Source organism: Schistocerca americana, chromosome 1 (assembly GCF_021461395.2).
Source record: "Schistocerca americana isolate TAMUIC-IGC-003095 chromosome 1, iqSchAmer2.1, whole genome shotgun sequence".
Taxonomy (NCBI): Eukaryota; Metazoa; Arthropoda; class Insecta; order Orthoptera; family Acrididae; genus Schistocerca; species Schistocerca americana.
In genome coordinates, this window is record NC_060119.1 from 362,317,565 (window position 1) to 362,339,346 (window position 21,782).

A 21,782-nucleotide genomic window follows, 5' to 3' on the forward strand; every position below is an offset into this window, starting at 1 on the left:
ATTCTTAGCTGTTTGCATACACTTTTTTCTGCTTCACTATTTCTGCTCTCAAAGCTACCCATTAATCTTCTGTTGTATTCCTTTCCTCTGCTTCCATTCAACATTGCCTAATGTTCCATCTGAAACTCTCAACTACCCCCAGTTGTTTCAATTTATCCAGGTCTCATCTCCTTAATTTCCCACCTTTCTGAAATTTCTTCAGATTTAATCTGCAGTACATGATCAATAAGTTAGGACCAGAGGCCACATTTTTTTTTTGCTGCAAATGTCTTGCAATGTAAAACTCTCTGTCTTATAATCAATCAAAAGCTTTCCAGTAAGTATACAACCTTCCTCCATCAATCTTAAACCAAGCATTGGTGATTATTCAGTTATGATTTGTGTAAAATTCTGCCCCAGTCCAGTTCTACTATTTTTCCTACTCTTCCTTTTCCTCCTATCGAATATCAGTCCCCTGCAACAAATTTTTATCTCCATTATTTATTTGAAAAATTTCTTTTGTCTCATCATACATTCTCTCAATCTCCTTTTTTCATCTGTGGAGCTAGCTGGTATATAACCTTCTCCCAAGGTGGTAGGTGTTGGCTTCATGTCTATCTCAACTATGATTATGTGTTCACTATGTTGTTCATAGTATCTTAACGATATTGCTATTTTCTTTTTCATTATTATGGCTACTCCTGCATTACCCCTACTTGATTATGTGTTGATAACTCTGTATTGACGTGACCAAAAGTCCTGTTGTTCTTGTTACTGGAATTCACTAATTCCCACTACAACTAAGTTCATCATATCCATTCTCCTTTTGAAATTCTCTAACCCACCTTCCCAGTCAAGGGACCAAACATTCCATGTTCCACTCCGTTGAATGCCAGTTTTGTTTTTTCTAGTAATCACTCCACCTGAGCAGTCCCCATACAGAGATCCAAATTGGGGATTATTTTACCACCATCACTATATTACAAAGTAGACCTACATACTCTCTGGAAAGCTTTCAGCCATTCCATGTACCAGCACAGCAAGGTCACATTGGCCAATGATGCAAGGCCAGATCAGTCAGTTATCTGAACTTTTGCCTCTGCAGTTACTGAAAAGGCTGCCACCCCTCTTCAGGAACCATGGGTTAATCTGGCCTCTCCACAGATATACTTACATTGTGGTTACACCTATCGTACAACTACAATATTGTTGCAACCCATAAGCCACCTCACCTTGGAAAGGTCTGTCGTTCAATGGGGTGTGAATTAGTAAGATAATGGTAACACAAAGACTCTTTCATATCAGACTAAGATAATATACTGAAGAGAGAACTGAGAAATAATATTTACCTGAATCACAGCTGGAACAGTCATATCTGGGAATGCAATGCTGTGAGATTCATTTGCCATATACTGAAGGAGTAGTTTGTAAATGTTTTCTATGACTGCATCTTTAAATCCATTCTCCTGCAACTGGCCTTTGGACACTCTTAAAATGCATGTGAAGTCCAGAGGTTTCATGGATACTTTCTTATGTTTCTTATTAAAATCAAAGTTTGTCAGCACCTTAAACAATTAATAAGTATATAATATTTAGTTTCAAATTAAAAACTTAGATTAACTATTTGTAAAACTGTGCCTTTGATAATATCACTAAGACTGTGGTGCTATTTGCAGGAGGCTGGAAAATAGGTATCGCACCACAACAATACCACTATAATTTTAAAAAAAACTTCAAACATTTTACGAAAAGAGAACAAGTACCTGTACAGAAACTTTAAAATCCATTGTAAGAAACAATCATTAACTTCCTTTTTATTAAGAAATAAATGTCTCGCCCCTCCCCCCCTTCCACCCAACAGACAGTAAACATACAAGTCTAGGTCACAAGTAAAACAGTCTACTTACAGGTGTAAATTATGTTTTTTGGGTGAACAGAAGATACAGAAATATTCTTGGCAGTGGAAACTACTGCATCACATATGAAATACCGAATACAAGTCTACTAAAAAAGATTCAAAACTATACCAGTGTTACTCTGTTGCCTTGAGTAAATTAAGTTCTCCTAGAACTTATCTTTTTATATGTGTGTCGTGTTGAGCACTACTTTTGGCTAACTGACCTTTGCTTAGTGAGTTCATAGCAAGTGAACAACACTTGTATTGACTCCTTGAAACTTTATTAGGAATGTACACCCGACATTACTCTTATTAACAGACAGGATAGAAATGGCATAATTTGGAAATCTAATCCTTGACAAAAAGGAATTGATTACAGGCTATAACTTGGTAACAGCAGATAACAGAGCATTGGCAAGGAGCATACATTACTAACAAATTCACAAGAAACAAAGAATAAACAGAAAGCATATAGAAACATAAAAAACACAGTACCCATGGTGGCTGGGAGCACAACTGTTCAGACAGCTGCAATTCACTTACTAAGAAGACTGCACTGCTCGTGCACTAGTTAATGCAAGTCGGCTGATGTGTAGGGCACTACATCAGTCCCCTAGGCGGAAGCAAAGTGTTGGCATTGACTAATCATGCCGAGAAACACACCTGGCAGTCAGAATGAGTCATCAGCATCAGAGGAGGAGCTGCATTAGTAGACGGATGCTGTAGTGGCGGAGCTTATGATATAGTGTCTTGATCTGAGGTGGGTGGATGCCTCTGTCGAGCCACTGTCAGTGGAGTATTGTGGAAGACATATGCTGATTTAACATGGTTCAATGAAATACTTGTAGCCTTCTTGTTCTCCAGAATGTCCACTGTTTGGGTATGTCATTGGAGAACTTTATATAGGCCAGAATATGGTGCGTGCAGTGTAGAGCAAACTTGCGTACAATGTTCCAGATCTTGGTGCGCGAAGGAGGGTGGTGCGCCATGCTGTGAGGCTTCCAAAGGATGGATCCTGGAAACATACCCTCTCAAGTGATGCAAAGATTCTGGCTGATCTTGTGCGGCTGTTTCTAATGTGTCTGTGTCGACAAAATCACCAAGTAGACACAATGCCTCACCATAAACTAATTCTGCCACTGACGAACCAATGTCACACTTGAGTATTGTTTACAGACTGAATAGTACCACAAATAGTGCCGATAACCAGGTCTCTTTGAGGAACATTAGTGCTGCCTTCAAACAACAGTGACAGCATTTAATCATACCATTGCTTACCGGATGGTAGCTAGTGTTCTTACAGTGAGTATAACAACAATACTTGGCCAACTGAGTGAACTTTTAATAAGTACCTCTGCCAATTCAATGGGCAAAGCAGTTCAACAATGTCCAAATGTACATGGGAAAAGTGAGTGGTGGTCTCTGTGAAGTCTGCAATTAGGACTTGGATATGGTGGGTAATCTTGCAGTGTTGACACTTGAGACAAGATCTGACCCATTCCTCACAGTCTTTCTGCACGCCTAGCCACACAAAACGCTTAGATGCTACGCAAATTGTTGGATGCACCCCTAGATGGCACAACTCATGGACAGTGTTAAAAGATTGCCTTCTGAACACTGGTGACAGAAAAATGGACAAGGTCAGCCATGAGAGACATTGCAGTACAGTTGCATTCTTTCCCCTGGAATGTCAATCAGCTGTAGCTTCAATACTGATGTAACATTGCTGACTTACATAAGGAGTTCATCATCTTCTCACTGCACATGTGCAAGTGTGGAAAAATCTATTGAATTGGAGACGCTGTTAACACGCAATAGACAATCTGTGATGAGATTGTTGATTCCAGCTATGTGCTTAATGCCTCTTGTGAATTGAGGCATGAACTCCAAGTGGTTAAACTGTCTGGGTGAACACTTGGCACTGTTCCACCTGAATGCAAACATCAATGGCTTGTGGTTTGTATAAATTGTGAGCACTCATGCTCTGACTTGAGGACAAAAGCATTTTACTACCAGGTAAACAGCCTCGTGGTCTCGTGGTAGCGTTCTCGCTTCCCGAGCACGGGGTTCCAGGTTCGATTCCCGGCGGGGTCAGGGATTTTTCCTGCCCCGAGATGACTGGGTGGTGTTGTGTCGTCTTCATCATCATCATTCATCCCCATTATGGTCGGAGGAAGGCAACGGCAAACCACCTCCATTAGGACCTTGCCTAGTACGGCGGTGCGGGTCTCCCGCATCGTTCCCCTATGCTCTGTAAAGAAGCATGGGACTTCATTTCCATTTTTTCCAAACAGCCAGGAGCTCACATTTGTGTGTGCTCCATTTCCTCTGCAAATGCGACAGTTGTTGTGGAGAGAGTGCCAGTGGTTGCCAGGCATTATCCGACCATTGTTCTTGTGCTGTAGCGCTCCACTGACAGCTATATGGCTCACACACCCATCACTACAGCTAGTGGTGCGTCAAACCATGGATGTGCCAGAACTGCTGTATTGGCCCGGCTCTTCTTTACTATCTCACACACAAAACACATATTGCCTATCCACTTCACCACAGACTTGCTACTAACTTTTGAGCCCGATAGTGCCACCATAAAGGTTCCTGTAACTCTGCAGCATGAGGAATGTTTCGTCCACAGAAGTTTAGCATACTCAAGAATCTTTGACTGCTGTTGGCCAGGCTAGCAGCAGTACCGTGTCCACCTTCTCAGGCCGATGAAGGGATCCTGCAGCAGAGATCTTATGGTCTAGGAACGTCATCTCTGGCTGCCCAAAGACACACTTGACAAGATTCAGGATGACTCCATATAACCCAGTCACTCCTGCAGATGCTGTCGACACTGTTCCAAGTTGGCGGAGAACACTAGGACATCATCAATATACGCAAGGCAGTATGGTAGCCTTTGGAGGATGGAGTCTATACATCTTTGCCAAGTTTGAGTGGTGTTGCATAACCCAAAAGTCATCAAAATGCTTCCAAATTACCCAAAAGGCATTATTATGGCAGCCTTGAGTACGTGTTCCATGGCTACTGGTATCTGAATATATGCCTGAAAATGCTCCAGAACAGTGAATACACAGGAACCAAGTAATACACAATTATAAACCCTCAAAAATGTTACAGTGTATCTGTCAGGCACTGGTTGTGGGTTAAGCTCATGATAGTCGTTGCATGGGCACCTTTCCACCTTTATTTGGCACCAAGCGTAATGCTAAGGACCACGGGCTTGTAGACAGCCACATTATGCCTTCATAAAACATAGAACCAAATTTGGCCTTCACTTTTGCTAAGCGCTTTGGAGCCAAACATTTTGGCCGACACACTACAAGGGGTCTATCTGTCGTCTTTATGTGGTGCACTTAGTCATGCGGTATTTGCTTAGGAGCACCAGGTGGCCTGGTCAAGTTTGGGTAGTTGCTTAACAACTCTGCATAGTCACCCCCAGAAGCCTGCATCAACTTGGCATTAAGAATTGCTGCGCTGTGGTGGAAACTAGTGATTGCTAAGCCAATGACGTTGTTCACTAAGCAAGCATTTGCAATGTCTGGAAGTAGTCAGTAGTGTGCCATGAGGTCTGCTCTCACCTCAGTGACGCCCATGACCGTGCAGTCCCACACCTACGAATGGTACAGTTCAAGGTTTAGTTCCATCCACTGTATGTCATGACTGATGGGCTGTTGATCACCATCAGACAGAAGGCAGTTGATGGCAGGCAAAGATGCATGGACATTTGAAGCAGGCTGTTCGGATCTGGCCCCGTATCTACTAAGAATTTCATGCTGGCACCTCTGTTGGTGACAAACAGGTGCTTGGAGGACGTCTGGCAATCGGCTGCACCTACTAGTGACCACCAGTTGTATGTGGGTGAGAGCACAGTGATGAACACTTCTTCATCTGATCACCACACCAGCGGTGCCAGCAAATCTGTATGTTGCCTTGAAAGTCACGACACCACCAGAAGATCTACTCCTTGAAGATCATTGGTATCAATCTCTGCCACTGATAGTGCTGTCCTCTGACAACAGCACACTGACCTGGGCACACAACAGTTCAATCTTTGCCTCAAATAAGTCATGGTCAGCCCGTGCTACTGTTGCTGCAGAGATTGCATTGCACTGTTGTCAAGTGCTGCGACTGTGCTGATCTATGCAGGTGCGATTGCATCTCATATTTGTTTGGCCAGCTTCGCCACGGCATCCATCAGCATATAGGTCTGAGAGACAACTATAACTTCTATCGGCAGCAGCAAATGACTGCTCCACAGCAACTGCATTGACCTTACTGCATAGGCATCTCAGAAATTGGAATGGCTTTCTATCGACCATATTTTCTTGAGTAAGAACTTGCCATCTATGTTCCTCTTTTGATGCGGTCACTCATTGAATCAATTCTTACTTGAGTTTGGGACAGGAGTCCGTCTCCAGTGGTGCCATAATTTATATCTTGCACCTCAGCGACGAATCGATTGTTGAGTCAGCTTACTATGAATGCGAACTTAACTTATCCCTGCAAAGGGGAGGGGGGGGGGGGGGGGGGGGAGTGGAACTTGCTTCTGTTTGCTTGAACCAAAGGACAGGATTATTCAGCCAGAATAGTGGCAGGCACATTGCTATTCTCAATACTATTCGGCTATTCTCGATACTATTCATTCATCAGCCATCACTCGATTCGAATGAGATACCACTGATCACAATGGGGTTCACCACTTGCTGAGTTCTGTTCTGCTTTAGGCTACCTGACTTTTGCTTGATGTGTTTATAGCGACTAAGTGAATGACACTTGTATGGCTCTTTCAAACTTTATTAGGAATGAATGCCTGATGTCAGACTTACAAATAGAAAGTATAGAAATGCCCTAATTCTGAACTCTAATCCTTAACATAAAAAGGAATAGATTACAGGTTTAACTGGGAAATACCAGGTAACAGAACATTGGCATTGTACATTACCAAACTCACAAAACATGAAGAATAAACAGGATGCATATGAAACATCTAAAAGAAAATTTATTGTGTACCAAAAATGAAAACAAAAGAATAAATTAAAGTATTGTGATGTGGGCAAGTACATAAACTGCAGTAAATCACCAAGAATATGTAGCAGTCTACAGGGCAGCGGCCACGCGCTAACTTTAAGTTCAGGGCAGTGCATGGGTCAAAAACACTCAGCAGCAATTTATCAAAGCGTAGATGAGAGATCTGATAGTAGATTATGAGAAGAGCAGTTTGGTTTTAGGAGAAGTAGAGGCACTTAAGAAGCTACTTTAGCACTGCAGCTAATAATAGAAGGCAGATACAGGGAAAACAAAAAAGCATATACTGCATTCGTACATTCAGAAGACTTTTTGATCATGTGGACTGGACTGAATTTTTTTTCCATTCTTATACAGTATGGTATACCATACTGGTACAGAAGGATAATTAATTCAGTTCTGACAGACCGCATAGGAGATGTCATCCTAAAACTGCTCAAAAGAATTTGGGGAACACATGTATGAATGTCCAGTACGTTAAGTCTATTTTGATACAGGCGATACTTGTGGTCTTATTGCACAGTGTGAAATATTTGCTTTCAATGTACGCAGCAACTAAAGTCATTCACCATCTGTCAGCTGTGTTAGCATGACAGTGTTAGGCAACCACTCAAAAGGAAGTGAGTGCTGGTGTCCCAGTGCTCCCTAGTAAGGTACACAACGGCAGTTGCCATTAGTGGATATTGTATTCAACCAAGCACATACAGTGCAACATCTTAATGCAGTGCATCTTGCAAGAGCAGTCTGTTTGATCTAAGAAGGATGGATTTTCCATCATGTTGCTGCATATGCCAATGTCCCTTCGCCTGTCATGTACAGGTTTTGGATGTGCTACAGAGATACTGGTCAATACACAAGGGAAGTTGGACAAGTTCGTCAACGCAATACAACCCCACATGAAGACTGATATTCAGCCAATTTTGCATTGTGGCATAGTACAGCTACTGCCAGAATGCTGCAAGATGATCTCAGAAGAGCCACTGGAGCCACAGTGTTCAATCGGACTATAAGGAATAGATTACAAGACAGGACCTTACTACCCACACGTCCTGTTTGAGTACACCCCTTGACATGACATCATCTCGCAGCATGCCTTCAATTCCGCCTTTCCCATGTCCACTGGCAACTTCATCACTGGTGAAATGTGTTATTCACAAACAGATTTCCTCTGATGTACAGTAATGGCCAAGTTTATGTGTGGAGATGCCAAGCTAAGCAGTGCCCACCAGATGTCATCCAGGAAATCGACAGATTCGGCTTAAGTTCTGGGATGGTGTGGGGTGGCATCAGTGTTGAGAGCTGTATGGATGTTGTCTTTCACAGTCACCTTACCACCATGCAATAAATCGAACAGATCCTGTTTGACCATGTTGCCGGTGGCTGCTGCATATGGTGAATTTCTTCTTATGCATGATAATACCAGGTTATGTGTGGCGCATATTGTCAGGGATGTCTTGTGAAGCCTGGACATTGAAGTAATGGAATGGCAAACACTGAGTCCCAACCTAAACCCCACTGAGCAGGTGTAAGACATGTTAGCCCAACATATTCTTCGTGATCCTGTTCAGCCAGAAACTTCACTTCAAGAACTCTTCAAGATCACTCAATGAAGAATGGGAATGGATACTAAAGGGGGCCCTCCACAGGCTTATATGGAGTGGGCCAGATAGGTGTCAGGCAGTGATAAATGCTCACTGAGGGCTTACATATTTCTGAATCTTTCAAAGTTAAATGAAAAGTAGATGGGACTACAGTAAGAACGATTGTTTCCAATTTCTTTTGATGCCCATCAGACATTTCAGTTTTTGATGTGTAAATGAACGAGGATGTAATGACATTTTGTTGCCTACTTAATTTGTGAAAGAGAGAAGTACAATGAGGTAACATATTTTGTCCTCAATTATTGATCAATGGAGCATGGCAGATGTCCAAAGTTATGTTCCCCTAATTCTTTTGGGCAGTGTATACTGAAGAGACAAACTAAGTTAGGGACTCATATATATATAATAGAAGGAAACATTCCACGTGGGAAAAATATATCTAAAAACAAAGATGATATGACTTAGCAAACGAAAGCGCTGGCACGTCGATAGACACACAAACAAACACAAACATACACACAAAATTCAAGCTTTCGCAACAAACTGTTGCCTCATCAGGAAAGGGGGAAGGAGAGTGAAAGACGAAAGGATGTGGGTTTTAAGGGAGATGGTAAGGAGTCATTCCAATCCCGGGAGCGGAAAGACTTACCTTAGGGGGGAAAAATGGCCGGGTATACACTCGCACACACACACATATCCATCCACACATATACAGACACAAGTAGACATATTTAAAGACCTGGGTTGGTAGACAACGATGTGCACATAGGTTAGGTGGTTGTGTTGCCACCAAAACACGTTAAAGGATGGAGAGATTCGGGAAAATTTCGAAAAAACGGCGTGTAAATGTATTAAAGAGAGTGGTTTTGTGGTGGCAGATTATGAAAATGAGGCTAACAATTGTCTGGCGAAGAAATAATGACGTTAAAACCTGTGGGAAGCGGCTAAAAATTATCAGTGATGTGGGAAGAACGGAAATGGAAATAAAGTGAAAATTATCAGAACTAGACGAAAAGGTTGTTTAATAGGTGAAAGGAACTGTTTGTGGACTAGAAACGGTGGATTTTATAGCAGCGGTAGTGTTGAAAGCGGAAAAAAATTTTTTGGTTATGGTTTGGAAGTGGGTGACGTATTATTGAGTATATATAGGCGGGATAAAATTGTATAGTAGATTACAGTAAAAAGGAGAAGGTGAATACAAAGTGAAACTACTGGCACAAACAAAAAGAGAAAATACGACGACAGAAAAGATTTCGAAATGTGACAGTGACAATAACAAACGTAATTGTTGGGTTCAAATTAATGATATGAATTAATAGAGGGAAACATTCCACGTGGGAAAAATATATCTAAAAACAAAGATGATGTGACTTACCAAACGAAAGCGCTGGCACGTCGATAGACACACAAACACAAACATACACACAAAATTCAAGCTTTCGCAACAAACTGTTGCCTCATCAGGAAAGAGGGAAGGAGAGGGAAAGATGAAAGGATGTGGGTTTTAAGGGAGAGGGTAAGGAGTCATTCCAATCCCAGGAGCGGAAAGACTTACCTTAGGGGGAAAAAAGGACAGGTATACACTCGCACACACACACATATCCATCCACACATATACAGACACAAGCAGACATATTTAAATATGAATGAAGGCATTACTTCCTCACTCAGTGGGAAAAGAAAGTCTAATAACAAACATGAAACAGAGAGAGCGAGAGAGAGAGAGAGAGAATGGTTGGACACACATTTCAACACCAGTCATTGCTGAAACGTCTTGTTTAATGAATGTTGAAGGGAAGACTTAAAGTGGAACACCTGAATATGTAATTATAAGGCAGTGTGTTGTTGATTTATAATGCAACAGTTATGCTAAATGAAGAGGATGGCTGGCAAATGACAGGAATGGAATTGCACGAAACCAAACTTATGAGTGATAACTGGAACAACAACTTAGTTCCAATAAATGAGCAACAACACATATGGATCATTTTAAAGCTTATAATTTCAGTGATTAATTTTTTTAGAAATAATGATACTTACCTCGAGAAGAAAAGGCAACACAGGTATGAATACACCTGAATTTGCTGATAGTTCTATTAACATTTCAAGGCAGTGGAACCGAAGAGGAAAGTACTGTGCAGAAGGTACTAACTTGATGGTTCCAATGGAAACCTACAATAAAATTGAAACATAAAAATCATAAAAACCATTTAAAATCAGAATCATCATACATTTGGAAACAGGTAGAAAATACACAAAATTCATTTAAAACAGTAATGGAAATTCCTGGATGGAGCAATACATAAAATAAGGGAAAGGCAACCTCTCACCTGTAGTGGACCGATGCAAGTAGCACAGAAATACCTAACAGGAAATAGCATCCGAACAAGCTTTTGAGGAGTATTGATACTCTAATGCTATTTTGTCTAAAACTGACATGGTGAGACCGTGGCTGCGTACAATTAATGTAGTTAATTCTTACAAAGAAGAAGACAGCAACCAACCACTATTAATACTGCTATTTACTTAGGTAAATAGCACTGTAACCGGTTTCGAACTGCAAGTTCATCATCAGACAGCTGTTCACATAATTTGCAAGATACACTTTACATAATCGTCAGTTTTGGATTTTTATTCTACCACTGTGGCAAAATATTCTTGGTGTGTTGGTGTCCTATGGTAGAAAACAGTGTTAGAAGTGCCCTATGTGAAAATAACTAACATCCAAATGATGAAATACAAAGTAAATAAATATGTGAAGTTAAGTGGTTACGGTACTCACGTCAAAAATATTTTTCAAATATTCCAAAATATACTCAGCACTTACTTAATTTGTACATCACCATATTGTGCAAAGCAACACACACACACACACACACACACACACACACACACACACCAAAAAGAATTTGCCACATGTGAAGTTATCACAAAGATGGCAGATTTATAAATACAACAGTGTCAGAGACATTCTCTCTCAGAGACATTACAATATACAGATTGCTTTGATTTCACAGTATGACTGTTTTTAAGGAATAACATAACATAATGAAAATTAAAACACAAACCTTACATTATGAGCATATAATACTACAGATGAAGTTGACAGATGCATTAATCAGCTTGTGTGAATGCTACTTATATGTTGTTATGCAAATACTGTGCTATATACTAGGAGCAACATAGGGGTGAGATAAAATGAATAATATGACAGTAACAATTATATTAACATCTATGGTGCACTGAAATTTTGAATCAAGTATAGTTGCAGTAAAATAGTTGTTTTAGCATTACAAGTATTTATATTACAAAGAATAAACGTTACATTGGAAACATACCATATTCTGTGAGCATTAATTACATATAAATTGGGAAATGTAGTGGCCAGTCATACATTACTGCAACTGTAAAATTGATTTATAAATAAAAGTGGTGTGCCATACTACATTAATATAATTACTACCGTCACATTATTCATGTATCTCATGTATATGTTGTCACCTGTTTATTGCATTGTATTTACACAATACCATATAAGTAACATTCATGCAACTGGCTGTCAATCCAGAGCATGAAAATATTATCAATGAATCTTAATCTGACAACTCTGTTTTAGGTGTTGACTGGATAGGTAGGATTTCTCCAGATAGGAATGATTCCTCCAAATGACCATTAATAAGATAGCATAAGATGCCTTGCAAGTTTGCATGGGAGTACAACAGATCTGTTTATAGATATGGGTCACACCCACAGTAATCAACAAGAAGTCTGGTGGTAACAGGACAGGAACTATGGGGAGATGGTGAAGGCAGTTAGCAGAGTCTTGAATACCGAATGGGAGGTTATGGACAATAGTTTGGAGGTGTTGGTCAACAAAGGCATGGGTCCATTCTGAAGATGTATTGTACCCAGCCACAAAGAGAAAATCCATAGGAAGACCTATGGAACAGTGTTTGTGGAGTTTGGAAAGTAGGTAAAAGATAGAAGTGCAGGGGGCTGCTGGTGTGAGGAGGGAGATGAATTCAGGTGTCAGGTTTTGAGACAGACCTAAGGGCTTGGGGGACTACTTGAGGCCATGTTAGACTTCTGGGATGGGATCGATTTGGAGGGGTGGGGAGGGGGGAGGAGGAAAGAATGAAGGAAGGAAACAATGAAGGAAGGAAGGAAAGAAAGAAAGAAAGAATGAATGAATGAATGAAGCGAGGAAGGAAAGAATGAAGCGAGGAAGGAAAAAAAGAATGAAGTGAGGAAGGAAAGAATGAAAGAAGGAGGGGAGGGAGGGAGGGCAGGGAGGGAGGGAGTGCATGACGGAGGGATGGGAGGGGAGGGGAGGGGAGGGGGAGGAGAGGGAGAGGGAGAGGGAGTGGGAGTGGGAGTGGGAGAGGGAGAGGGAGAGGGAGAGGGAGAGGGAGAGGGAGAGGGAGAGGGAGAGGGAGAGGGAGAGGGAGAGGGAGAGGGAGAGGGAGAGGGAGAGGGAGAGAGCAGTTCAGAGAAACTTGGGCTTGAATGGAGTATACAGATGGCCCACATTGTGAAGCAGCTGTTGAAGTCATTTGTGTTGAGGCATGCAGTATGTTCAGTAAATGGATGGCCAAAGTTTACAGCATTTAACAGTTTGGGAGTGGCCATTCATACATGTAGAAAGTTGGTTACTTGTCATATCCACATAGAATGCTGTATAGTGATTGAAGCAGAGCCGACATATAACATGACTGCTTTCATACATGGCCCTGCCTCTAAATGGGTGGGAAATGCCTGTGACTAGACTGCAGTAAAATGCCACAAACCCAAAGCAATAAGTCTCCCTACTGGTCATCCCATTTTCATTGGTTAAAATGCCCCCACAGAATGAACCTCTGCCTTTTTTTACCAACACCTCCATACTATTGTCTGTAACTTCCCATCCTACATCCCCCATTCCTACTTCCCTCTCCACCTCTCCACATCCTGTCTAGTTCAGAGTCATGGATGATATTTTCATGATCTGGACTCAAGGCAAGGACAATCGTTGCTCTTTCCTTCACAACTTCAACACCTACTCTCAAATCCACTTCACATGTTCTTTCCCAGCTCATCAAGCCACCTTTCCAGATGTCAATCTCTACCTCTCAGATGACTCCATAAATATGTCTGACCATATCAAGTGCACCAACCACCAACAGTACAGCCACTTCCACAACTGTTACCCATTCCATGTTAAAAAGTCTCTTCCTTAGAGCCTTGCCCCCCCCCCCCCCCCCTTTCTCCCTCCCCATGGATGCCACATCTGCTGTGGAAAGGAGGAGTTGTCCAAATATACCAATAACCTTACCAGAGACTTCATGGACACACAATGTCCTATCCAACTGATCCATAAACAAATCTTCCATACCATCTGCTCCTCTGACATCAGTAAACCTGTTAACCAGCCACCAACCACAACTTGTCTGATCACCCAGTATCACCCTGGCCTTGAAAAACTAAACCACATCCTCCACCAGGGCTTCAACTACCTCTTGCCCTGCCCTGGGGTGAGGGATATCCTACTCATACCATCCAATGTAGCATCTGATACCCACCCAAACTATGGAATGTTCTTGTCATCCCTATTTTAGTTCTATTCCCAATCCTGCGCCACATGAGTTACTCCCCTGTGATCAACACAGGAGCAAACCTGTCCCATACACCCATACACCCATCCACCACCTCTGCCACAGTCCAGTCACAGGAATTTATTATTCAATAAATCACAGTGTCATGTGTTAAAGCAGTCATGTTATATATCAGCTATGATGCAATTACTGCACAGCATTCTATGTGGGCACAACAAATAACCAATTTTCTACTCGCATGAAAGGCCATTGTCAAACTGTGGCAAACCACAAACTTGACCATCAAGTTGTACATGCTACAAACCACAAAACAAATTATTTCAACAGCTGTTTCACTGTTCGAACCATCTGGATACTCTCTTCTAGCACAAGTTTCTCTGAACTATGCAGTTGGGGTGGAAAAGGGGTAGGGATTGGGAAGGGATTTTTTTTTTTGGGGGGGGGGGGGGAATATGTAGGTAAGGGAAAAGACTAGTAGGATAGTGTAGTGGTGTATTAGAAAGCTTGTGTAGTGCTGGAGGGGGAGCCACCAAAGGAGAAGTAATTGCAAGTGAGGATATAGTTGGTCAGGGTGAGTAGGAAGGAGGTTGTGCGTTTGGAGTCAATCAATAGTTGAGAATTAAGGTGGCAATGTCTTGGGCACTGGAGATGTTAATGTAGAGGGACATGGCATTAACAGTAATGGGCAGGGAGCCAGGTGGTAAAGGAATACAAACTGTGGAAAGTTGGTGAAGGAAATAGTTTGCGTCTTTAATATAGAAGGGTACATGAGTAATAGGCTGAAGGTGTTGGTCCACGAGAGCTGAGATCCTCCCTGTGGAGGCACAGTAACTGGCCACAATGAGGTGTCCTAGGTGGCTGGCTTTATGGACTTTAGGAAGCATCTAGAAGGTAGGAGTGAGGATATAAATGGGTGATTCTGAGACACTTTTGTAGTGATTTTATATAAAAAAAATAAAATATTCAAGATCACATTTAAGGAGATAACAAAATAATTTATTAATAATCATAAAATAACTACAGAAAGAAGCCAGATGGATGAAACAAAAAGACTGAAGTAAGTACTCAGCACCCTCTGTTGGTGTAACCACAGGAATGCAGCACAAGTGAGATAATCAGAGGAACTTAACCACTCTTGTACTCCACAACATGCCATGTCAAGAAAACGATCATAAAAATTTGTTCCAGTCAACAACATCACAGTCAATGAATACAATATATAAAGAGAGACCAAATAATCAAATACGAAGGTAATATGATTGATTTAAGAAAATAAAGAAAATATCTAATGGACGCTATAACAGGCAATGGCAAAGCAAAATACACATAAGAGAAGTGGTAGATGACTAACATAAAATGTTGTTGTTGTTGTTGTTGTTGTTGTTGTTGTGGTCTTCAGTCCTGAGACTGGTTTGATGCAGCTCTCCATGCTACTCTATCCTGTGCAAGCTTTTTCATCTCCCAGTACCTACTGCAACCTACATCCTTCTGAATCTGCTTAGTGCATTCATCTCTTGGTCTCCCTCTACGATTTTTACCCTCCACGCTGTCCTCCAACACTAAATTGGTGATCCCTTGATGCCTCAGAACATGTCCTACCAACCGATCCCTTCTTCTGGTCAAGTTGTGCCACAAACTTCTCCCCAATCCTATTCAATACTTCCTCATTAGTTATGTGATCTACCCATCTCATCTTCAGCATTCTTCTGTAGCACCACATTTCGAAAGCTTCTATTCTCTTCTTGTCCAAACTATTTATCGTCCATGTTTCACTTCCATACATGGCTACACTCCATACGAATACTTTCAGAAATGACTTCCTGACACTTAAATCAATACTGGATGTTAACAAATTTCTCTTCTTCAGAAACGCTTTCCTTGCCATTGCCAGCCTACATTTTATATCCTCTCTACTTCGACCATCATCAGTTATTTTGCTCCCCAAATAGCAAAACTCCTTTACTACTTTAAGTGCCTCATTTCCTAATCTAATTCCCTCAGCATCACCCGACTTAATTAGACTACATTCCATTATCCTTGTTTTGCTTTTGTTGATGTTCATCTTATTCCATTCCATTCAACTGCTCTTCCAAGTCCTTTGCTGTCTCTGACAGAATTACAATGTCATCGGCGAACCTCAAAGTTTTTATTTCTTCTCCATGAATTTTAATACCTACCCCGAATTTTTCTTTTGTTTCCTTTACTGCTTGCTCAATATACAGATTCAACAACATCGGGGAGAGGCTACAACCCTGTCTTACTCCCTTCCCAACCACTGCTTCCCTTTCATGTCCCTCGACTCTTATAACTGCCATCTGGTTTCTGTACAAATTGTAAATAGCCTTTCGCTCCCTGTATTTTACCCCTGCCACCTTCAGAATTTGAAAGAGAGTATTCCAGTCAACATTGTCAAAAGCTTTCTCTAAGTCTACAAATGCTAGAAACGTAGGTTTGCCTTTCCTTAATCTTTCTTCTAAGATAAGTCGTAAGGTCAGTATTGCCTCACGTGTTCCAGTGTTTCTACGGAATCCAAACTGATCTTCCCCGAGGTTGGCTTCTACTAGTTTTTCCATTTGTCTGTAAAGAATTCGTGTTAGTATTTTGCAGCTGTGACTTATTAAGCTGATAGTTCGGTAATTTTCACATCTGTCAACACCTGCTTTCTTTGGGATTGGAATTATTATATTCTTCTTGAAGTCTGAGGGTATTTCGCCTGTTTACATCTACATCTACATCTACATTGATATTCCGCAAGCCACCCAACGGTGTGTGGCGGAGGGCACTTTACGTGCCACTGTCATTACCTCCCTTTCCTGTTCCAGTCGCGTATGGTTCGCGGGAAGAACGACTGTCTGAAAGCCTCCGTGCGCGCTCTAATCTCTCTAATTTTACATTCGTGATCTCCTCGGGAGGTATAAGTAGGGGGAAGCAATATATTCGATACCTCATCCAGAAACGCACCCTCTCGAAACCTGGCGAGCAAGCTACACCGCGATGCAGAGCGCCTCTCTTGCAGAGTCTGCCACTTGAGTTTATTAAACATCTCCGTAACGCTATCACGGTTACCAAATAACCCTGTGACGAAACGCGCCGCTCTTCTTTGGATCTTCTCTATCTCCTCCGTCAGACCGATCTGGTACGGATCCCACACTGATGAGCAATACTCAAGTATAGGTCGAACGAGTGTTTTGTAAGCCACCTCCTTTGTTGATGGACTACATTTTCTAAGCACTCTCCCAATGAATCTCAACCTGGTACCCGCCTTACCATCAATTAATTTTATATGATCATTCCTCTTCAAATCGTTCCGCACGCATACTCCCAGATATTTTACAGAAGTAACTGCTACCAGTGTTTGTTCCGCTATCATATAATCATACAATAAAGGATCCTTCTTTCTATGTATTCGCAATACATTACATTTGTCTATGTTAAGGGTCAGTTGCCACTCCCTGCACCAAGTGCCTATCCGCTCCAGATCTTCCTGCATTTCGCTGCAATTTACTAATGTTGCAACTTCTCTGTATACTACAGCATCATCCGCGAAAAGCCGCATGGAATTTCCGACACTATCTACTAGGTCATTTATATATATTGTGAAAAGCTGTGGTCCCATACCACTCCCCTGTGGCACGCCAGAGGTTACTTTAACGTCTGTAGACGTCTCTCCATTGATGACAACATGCTGTGTTCTGTTTGCTAAAAACTCTTCAATCCAGCCACACAGCTGGTCTGATATTCCGTAGGCTCTTACTTTGTTTATCAGGCGACAGTGCGGAACTGTATCGAACGCCTTCCGGAAGTCAAGAAAAATAGCATCTACCTGGGAGCCTGTATCTAATATTTTCTGGGTCTCATGAACAAATAAGGCGAGTTGAGTCTCACACGATCGCTGTTTCCGGAATCCATGTTGATTCCTACAAAGTAGATTCTGGGTTTCCAGAAATGACATGATACGCGAGCAAAAAACATGTTCTAAAATTCTACAAGAGATCGACGTAAGAGATATAGGTCTATAGTTTTGCGCATCTGCTCGACGACCCTTCTTGAAGACTGGGACTATCTGTGCTCTTTTCCAATCATTTGGAACCCTCCGTTCCTCTAGAGACTTGCGGTACACGGCTGTTAGAAGGGGGGCCAAGTTCTTTCACGTACTCTGTGTAGAATCGAATTGGTATCCCGTCAGGTCCAGTGGACTTTCCTCTATTGAGTGATTCCAGTTGCTTTTCTATTCCTTGGACACTTATTTCGATGTCAGCCATTTTTTCGTTTGTGCGAGGATTTAGAGAAGGAACTGAAGTGCGATCTTCCTCTGTGAAACAGCTTTGGAAAAAGGTGTTTAGTATTTCAGCTTTACGCGTGTCATCCTCTGTTTCAATGCCATCATCATCCCGTAGTGTCTGGATATGCTGTTTCGAGCCACTTACTGATTTAACGTAAGACCAGAACTTCCTAGGATTTTCTGTCAAGTCGGTACATAGAATTTCACTTTCAAATTCAATGAACGCTTCACGCATAGCTCTCCTTACGCTAACTTTGACATCGTTTAGCTTCTGTTTGTCTGAGAGGTTTTGGCTGCGTTTAAACTTGGAGTGGAGCTCTCTTTGCTTTCGCAGTAGTTTCCTAACTTTGTTGTTGTACCACGGTGGGTTTTTCCCGTCCCTCACAGTTTTACTCGGCACGTACCTGTCTAAAACGCATTTTACGATTGCCTTGAACTTTTTCCATAAACACTCAACATTGTCAGTGTTGGAACAGAAATTTTCGTTTTGATCTGTTAGGTAGTCTGAAATCTGCCTTCTATTACTCTTGCTAAACAGATAAACCTTCCTCCCTTTTTTTATATTCCTACTAACTTCCATATTCAGGGATGCTGCAACGGCCTTATGATCACTGATTCCCTGTTCTGTACATACAGAGTCGAAAAGTTCGGGTCTGTTTGTTATCAGTAGGTCCAAGATGTTATCTCCACGAGTCGGTTCTCTGTTTAATTGCTCGAGGTAATTTTCGGATAGTGCACTCAGTATAATGTCACTCGATGCTCTGTCCCTACCACCCGTCCTAAACATCTGAGTGTCCCAGTCTATATCTGGTAAATTGAAATCTCCACCTAAGACTATAACATGCTGAGAAAATTTATGTGAAATGTATTCCAAATTTTCTCTCAGTTGTTCTGCCACTAATGCTGCTGAGTCGGGAGGTCGGTAAAAGGAGCCAATTATTAACCTAGTTCGGTTGTTTAGTGTAACCTCCACCCATAATAATTCACAGGAACTATCCACTTCTACTTCACTACAGGATAAACTACTACTAACAGCGACGAACACTCCACCACCGGTTGCATGCAATCTATCCTTTCTAAACACCGTCTGTACCTTTGTAAAAATTTCGGCAGAATTTATTTCTGGCTTAAGCCAGCTTTCTGTACCTATAACGATTTCAGCTTCGGTGCTTTCTATCAGCGCTTGAAGTTCCGGTACTTTACCAATGCAGCTTCGACAGTTGACAATTACAATACCGATTGCTGCTTGGTCCCCGCATGTCCTGACTTTGCCCCGCACCCGTTGAGGCTGTTGCCCTTTCTGTACTTGCCCAAGGCCATCTAACCTAAAAAACCGCCCAGCCCACGCCACACAACCCCTGCTACCCGTGTAGCCGCATGTTGCGTGTAGTGGACTCCTGACCTATCCAGCGGAACCCGAAACCCCACCACCCTATGGCGCAAGTCGAGGAATCTGCAGCCCACACGGTCGCAGAACCGTCTCAGCCTCTGATTCAGACCCTCCACTCGGCTCTGTACCAAAGGTCCGCAGTCAGTCCTGTCGACGATGCTGCAGATGGTGAGCTCTGCTTTCATCCCGCTAGCGAGACTGGCAGTCTTCACCAAATCAGATAGCCGCCGGAAGCCAGAGAGGATTTCCTCCGATCCATAGCGACACACATCATTGGTGCCGACATGAGCGACCACCTGCAGATGGGTGCACCCTGTACCCTTCATGGCATCCGGAAGGACCCTTTCCACATCTGGAATGACTCCCCCCGGTATGCACACGGAGTGCACATTGGTTTTCTTCCCCTCTCTTGCTGCCATTTCCCTAAGGGGCCCCATTACGCGCCTGACGTTGGAGCTCCCAACTACCAGTTTCATACATCTTGCTCACCAGATGGTAGAGTTTTGTCAGGACTGGCTCTCCCACGGCCGTCAGTAGTTCCAATGGAATATTGTCTACTCCGGGGGCTTTGTTTCGACTCAGGTCTTTCAGTGCTCTGTCAAACTCTTCACGCAGTATCGTATCTCCCATTTCATCTTCATCTACATCCTCTTCCATTTCCATAATATTGTCCTCAAGTACATCCCCCTTGTATAGGCCCTCTATATAGTCCTTCCACCTTTCTGCTTTCCCTTCTTTGCTTAGAACTGGGTTTCCATCTGAGCTCTTGATACTCATACAAGTCGTTCTCTTATCTCCAAAGGTCTCTTTAATTTTCCTGTAGGCGGTATCTATCTTACCCCTAGTGAGATAGGCCTCTACATCCTTACATTTGTCCTTTAGCCATCCTTGCTTAGCCATTTTGCACTTCCTGTCGATCTCATTTTTGAGACGTTTGTATTCCTTTTTGCCTGTTTCATTTACTGCATTTTTATATTTTCTCCTTTCATCAATTAAATTCAATATTTCTTCTGTTACCCAAGGACTTCTACTAGCCCTCGTCTTTTTACCTACTTGATCCTCTGCTGCCTTCACTACTTCATCCCTCAAAGCTACCCATTCTTCTTCTACTGTATTTCTTTCCCCCATTCCTGTCAATTGCTCCCTTATGGTCTCCCTGAATCTCTGTACAACCTCTGGTTCTTTTAGTTTATCCAGGTCCCATCTCCTTAAATTCCCGCCTTTTTGCAGTTTCTTCAGTTTTAATCTACAGGTCATAACCAATAGATTGTGGTCAGAGTCCACATCTGCCCCTGGAAATGTCTTACAATTTAAAACCTGGTTCCTAAATCTCTGTCTTACCATTATATAATCTATCTTGGGTAAAATATTCCGGAGGTAAAATAGTCCCCCATTCGGATCTCCGGGCGGGGACTACTCAAGAGGATGTCGTTATCAGGAGAAAGAAAACTGGCGTTCTACGGATCGGAGCGTGGAATGTCAGATCCCTTAATCGGGCAGGTAGGTTAGAAAATTTAAAAAGGGAAATGGATAGGTTGAAGTTAGATATAGTGGGAATTAGTGAAGTTCGGTGGCAGGAGGAACAAGACTTCTGGTCAGGTGACTACAGGGTTAGAAATACAAAATCAAATAGGGGTAATGCAGGAGTAGGTTTAATAATGAATAGGAAAATAGGAATGCGGGTAAGCTACTACAAACAGCAGAGTGAACGCATTATTGTGGCCAAGATAGATACGAAGCCCACGCCTACTACAGTAGTACAAGTTTATATGCCAACTAGCTCTGCAGCTGACGAAGAAATTGAAGAAATGTATGATGAAGTAAAAGAAATTATTCAGATTGTGAAGGGAGACGAAAATTTAATAGTCATGGGTGACTGGAATTCGAGTGTAGGAAAAGGGAGAGAAGGAAACGTAGTAGGTGAATATGGATTGGGGGACAGAAATGAAAGAGGAAGCCGCCTGGTCGAATTTTGCACAGAGCACAACATAATCATAACTAACACTTGGTTTAA

At 42.1% G+C, this 21,782-nt stretch overlaps 1 protein-coding gene across 1 annotated transcript in view; it reads right to left on the reverse strand.

Moving 5' to 3' along the window:
* LOC124622710 (nucleolar complex protein 2 homolog) overlaps nucleotides 1-21,782 on the reverse strand; it is a 162,615-nt gene that overhangs the window by 33,210 nt on the left and 107,623 nt on the right. Inside the window, exons 9-10 of the mRNA XM_047148504.1 lie at nucleotides 10,546-10,677; nucleotides 1,329-1,544 (exon numbers count right to left, since the gene is read on the reverse strand). Of these exons, the coding sequence (XP_047004460.1) occupies nucleotides 1,329-1,544; nucleotides 10,546-10,677 (348 nt within the window). The remainder of the gene's footprint in view (nucleotides 1-1,328; nucleotides 1,545-10,545; nucleotides 10,678-21,782) is intronic.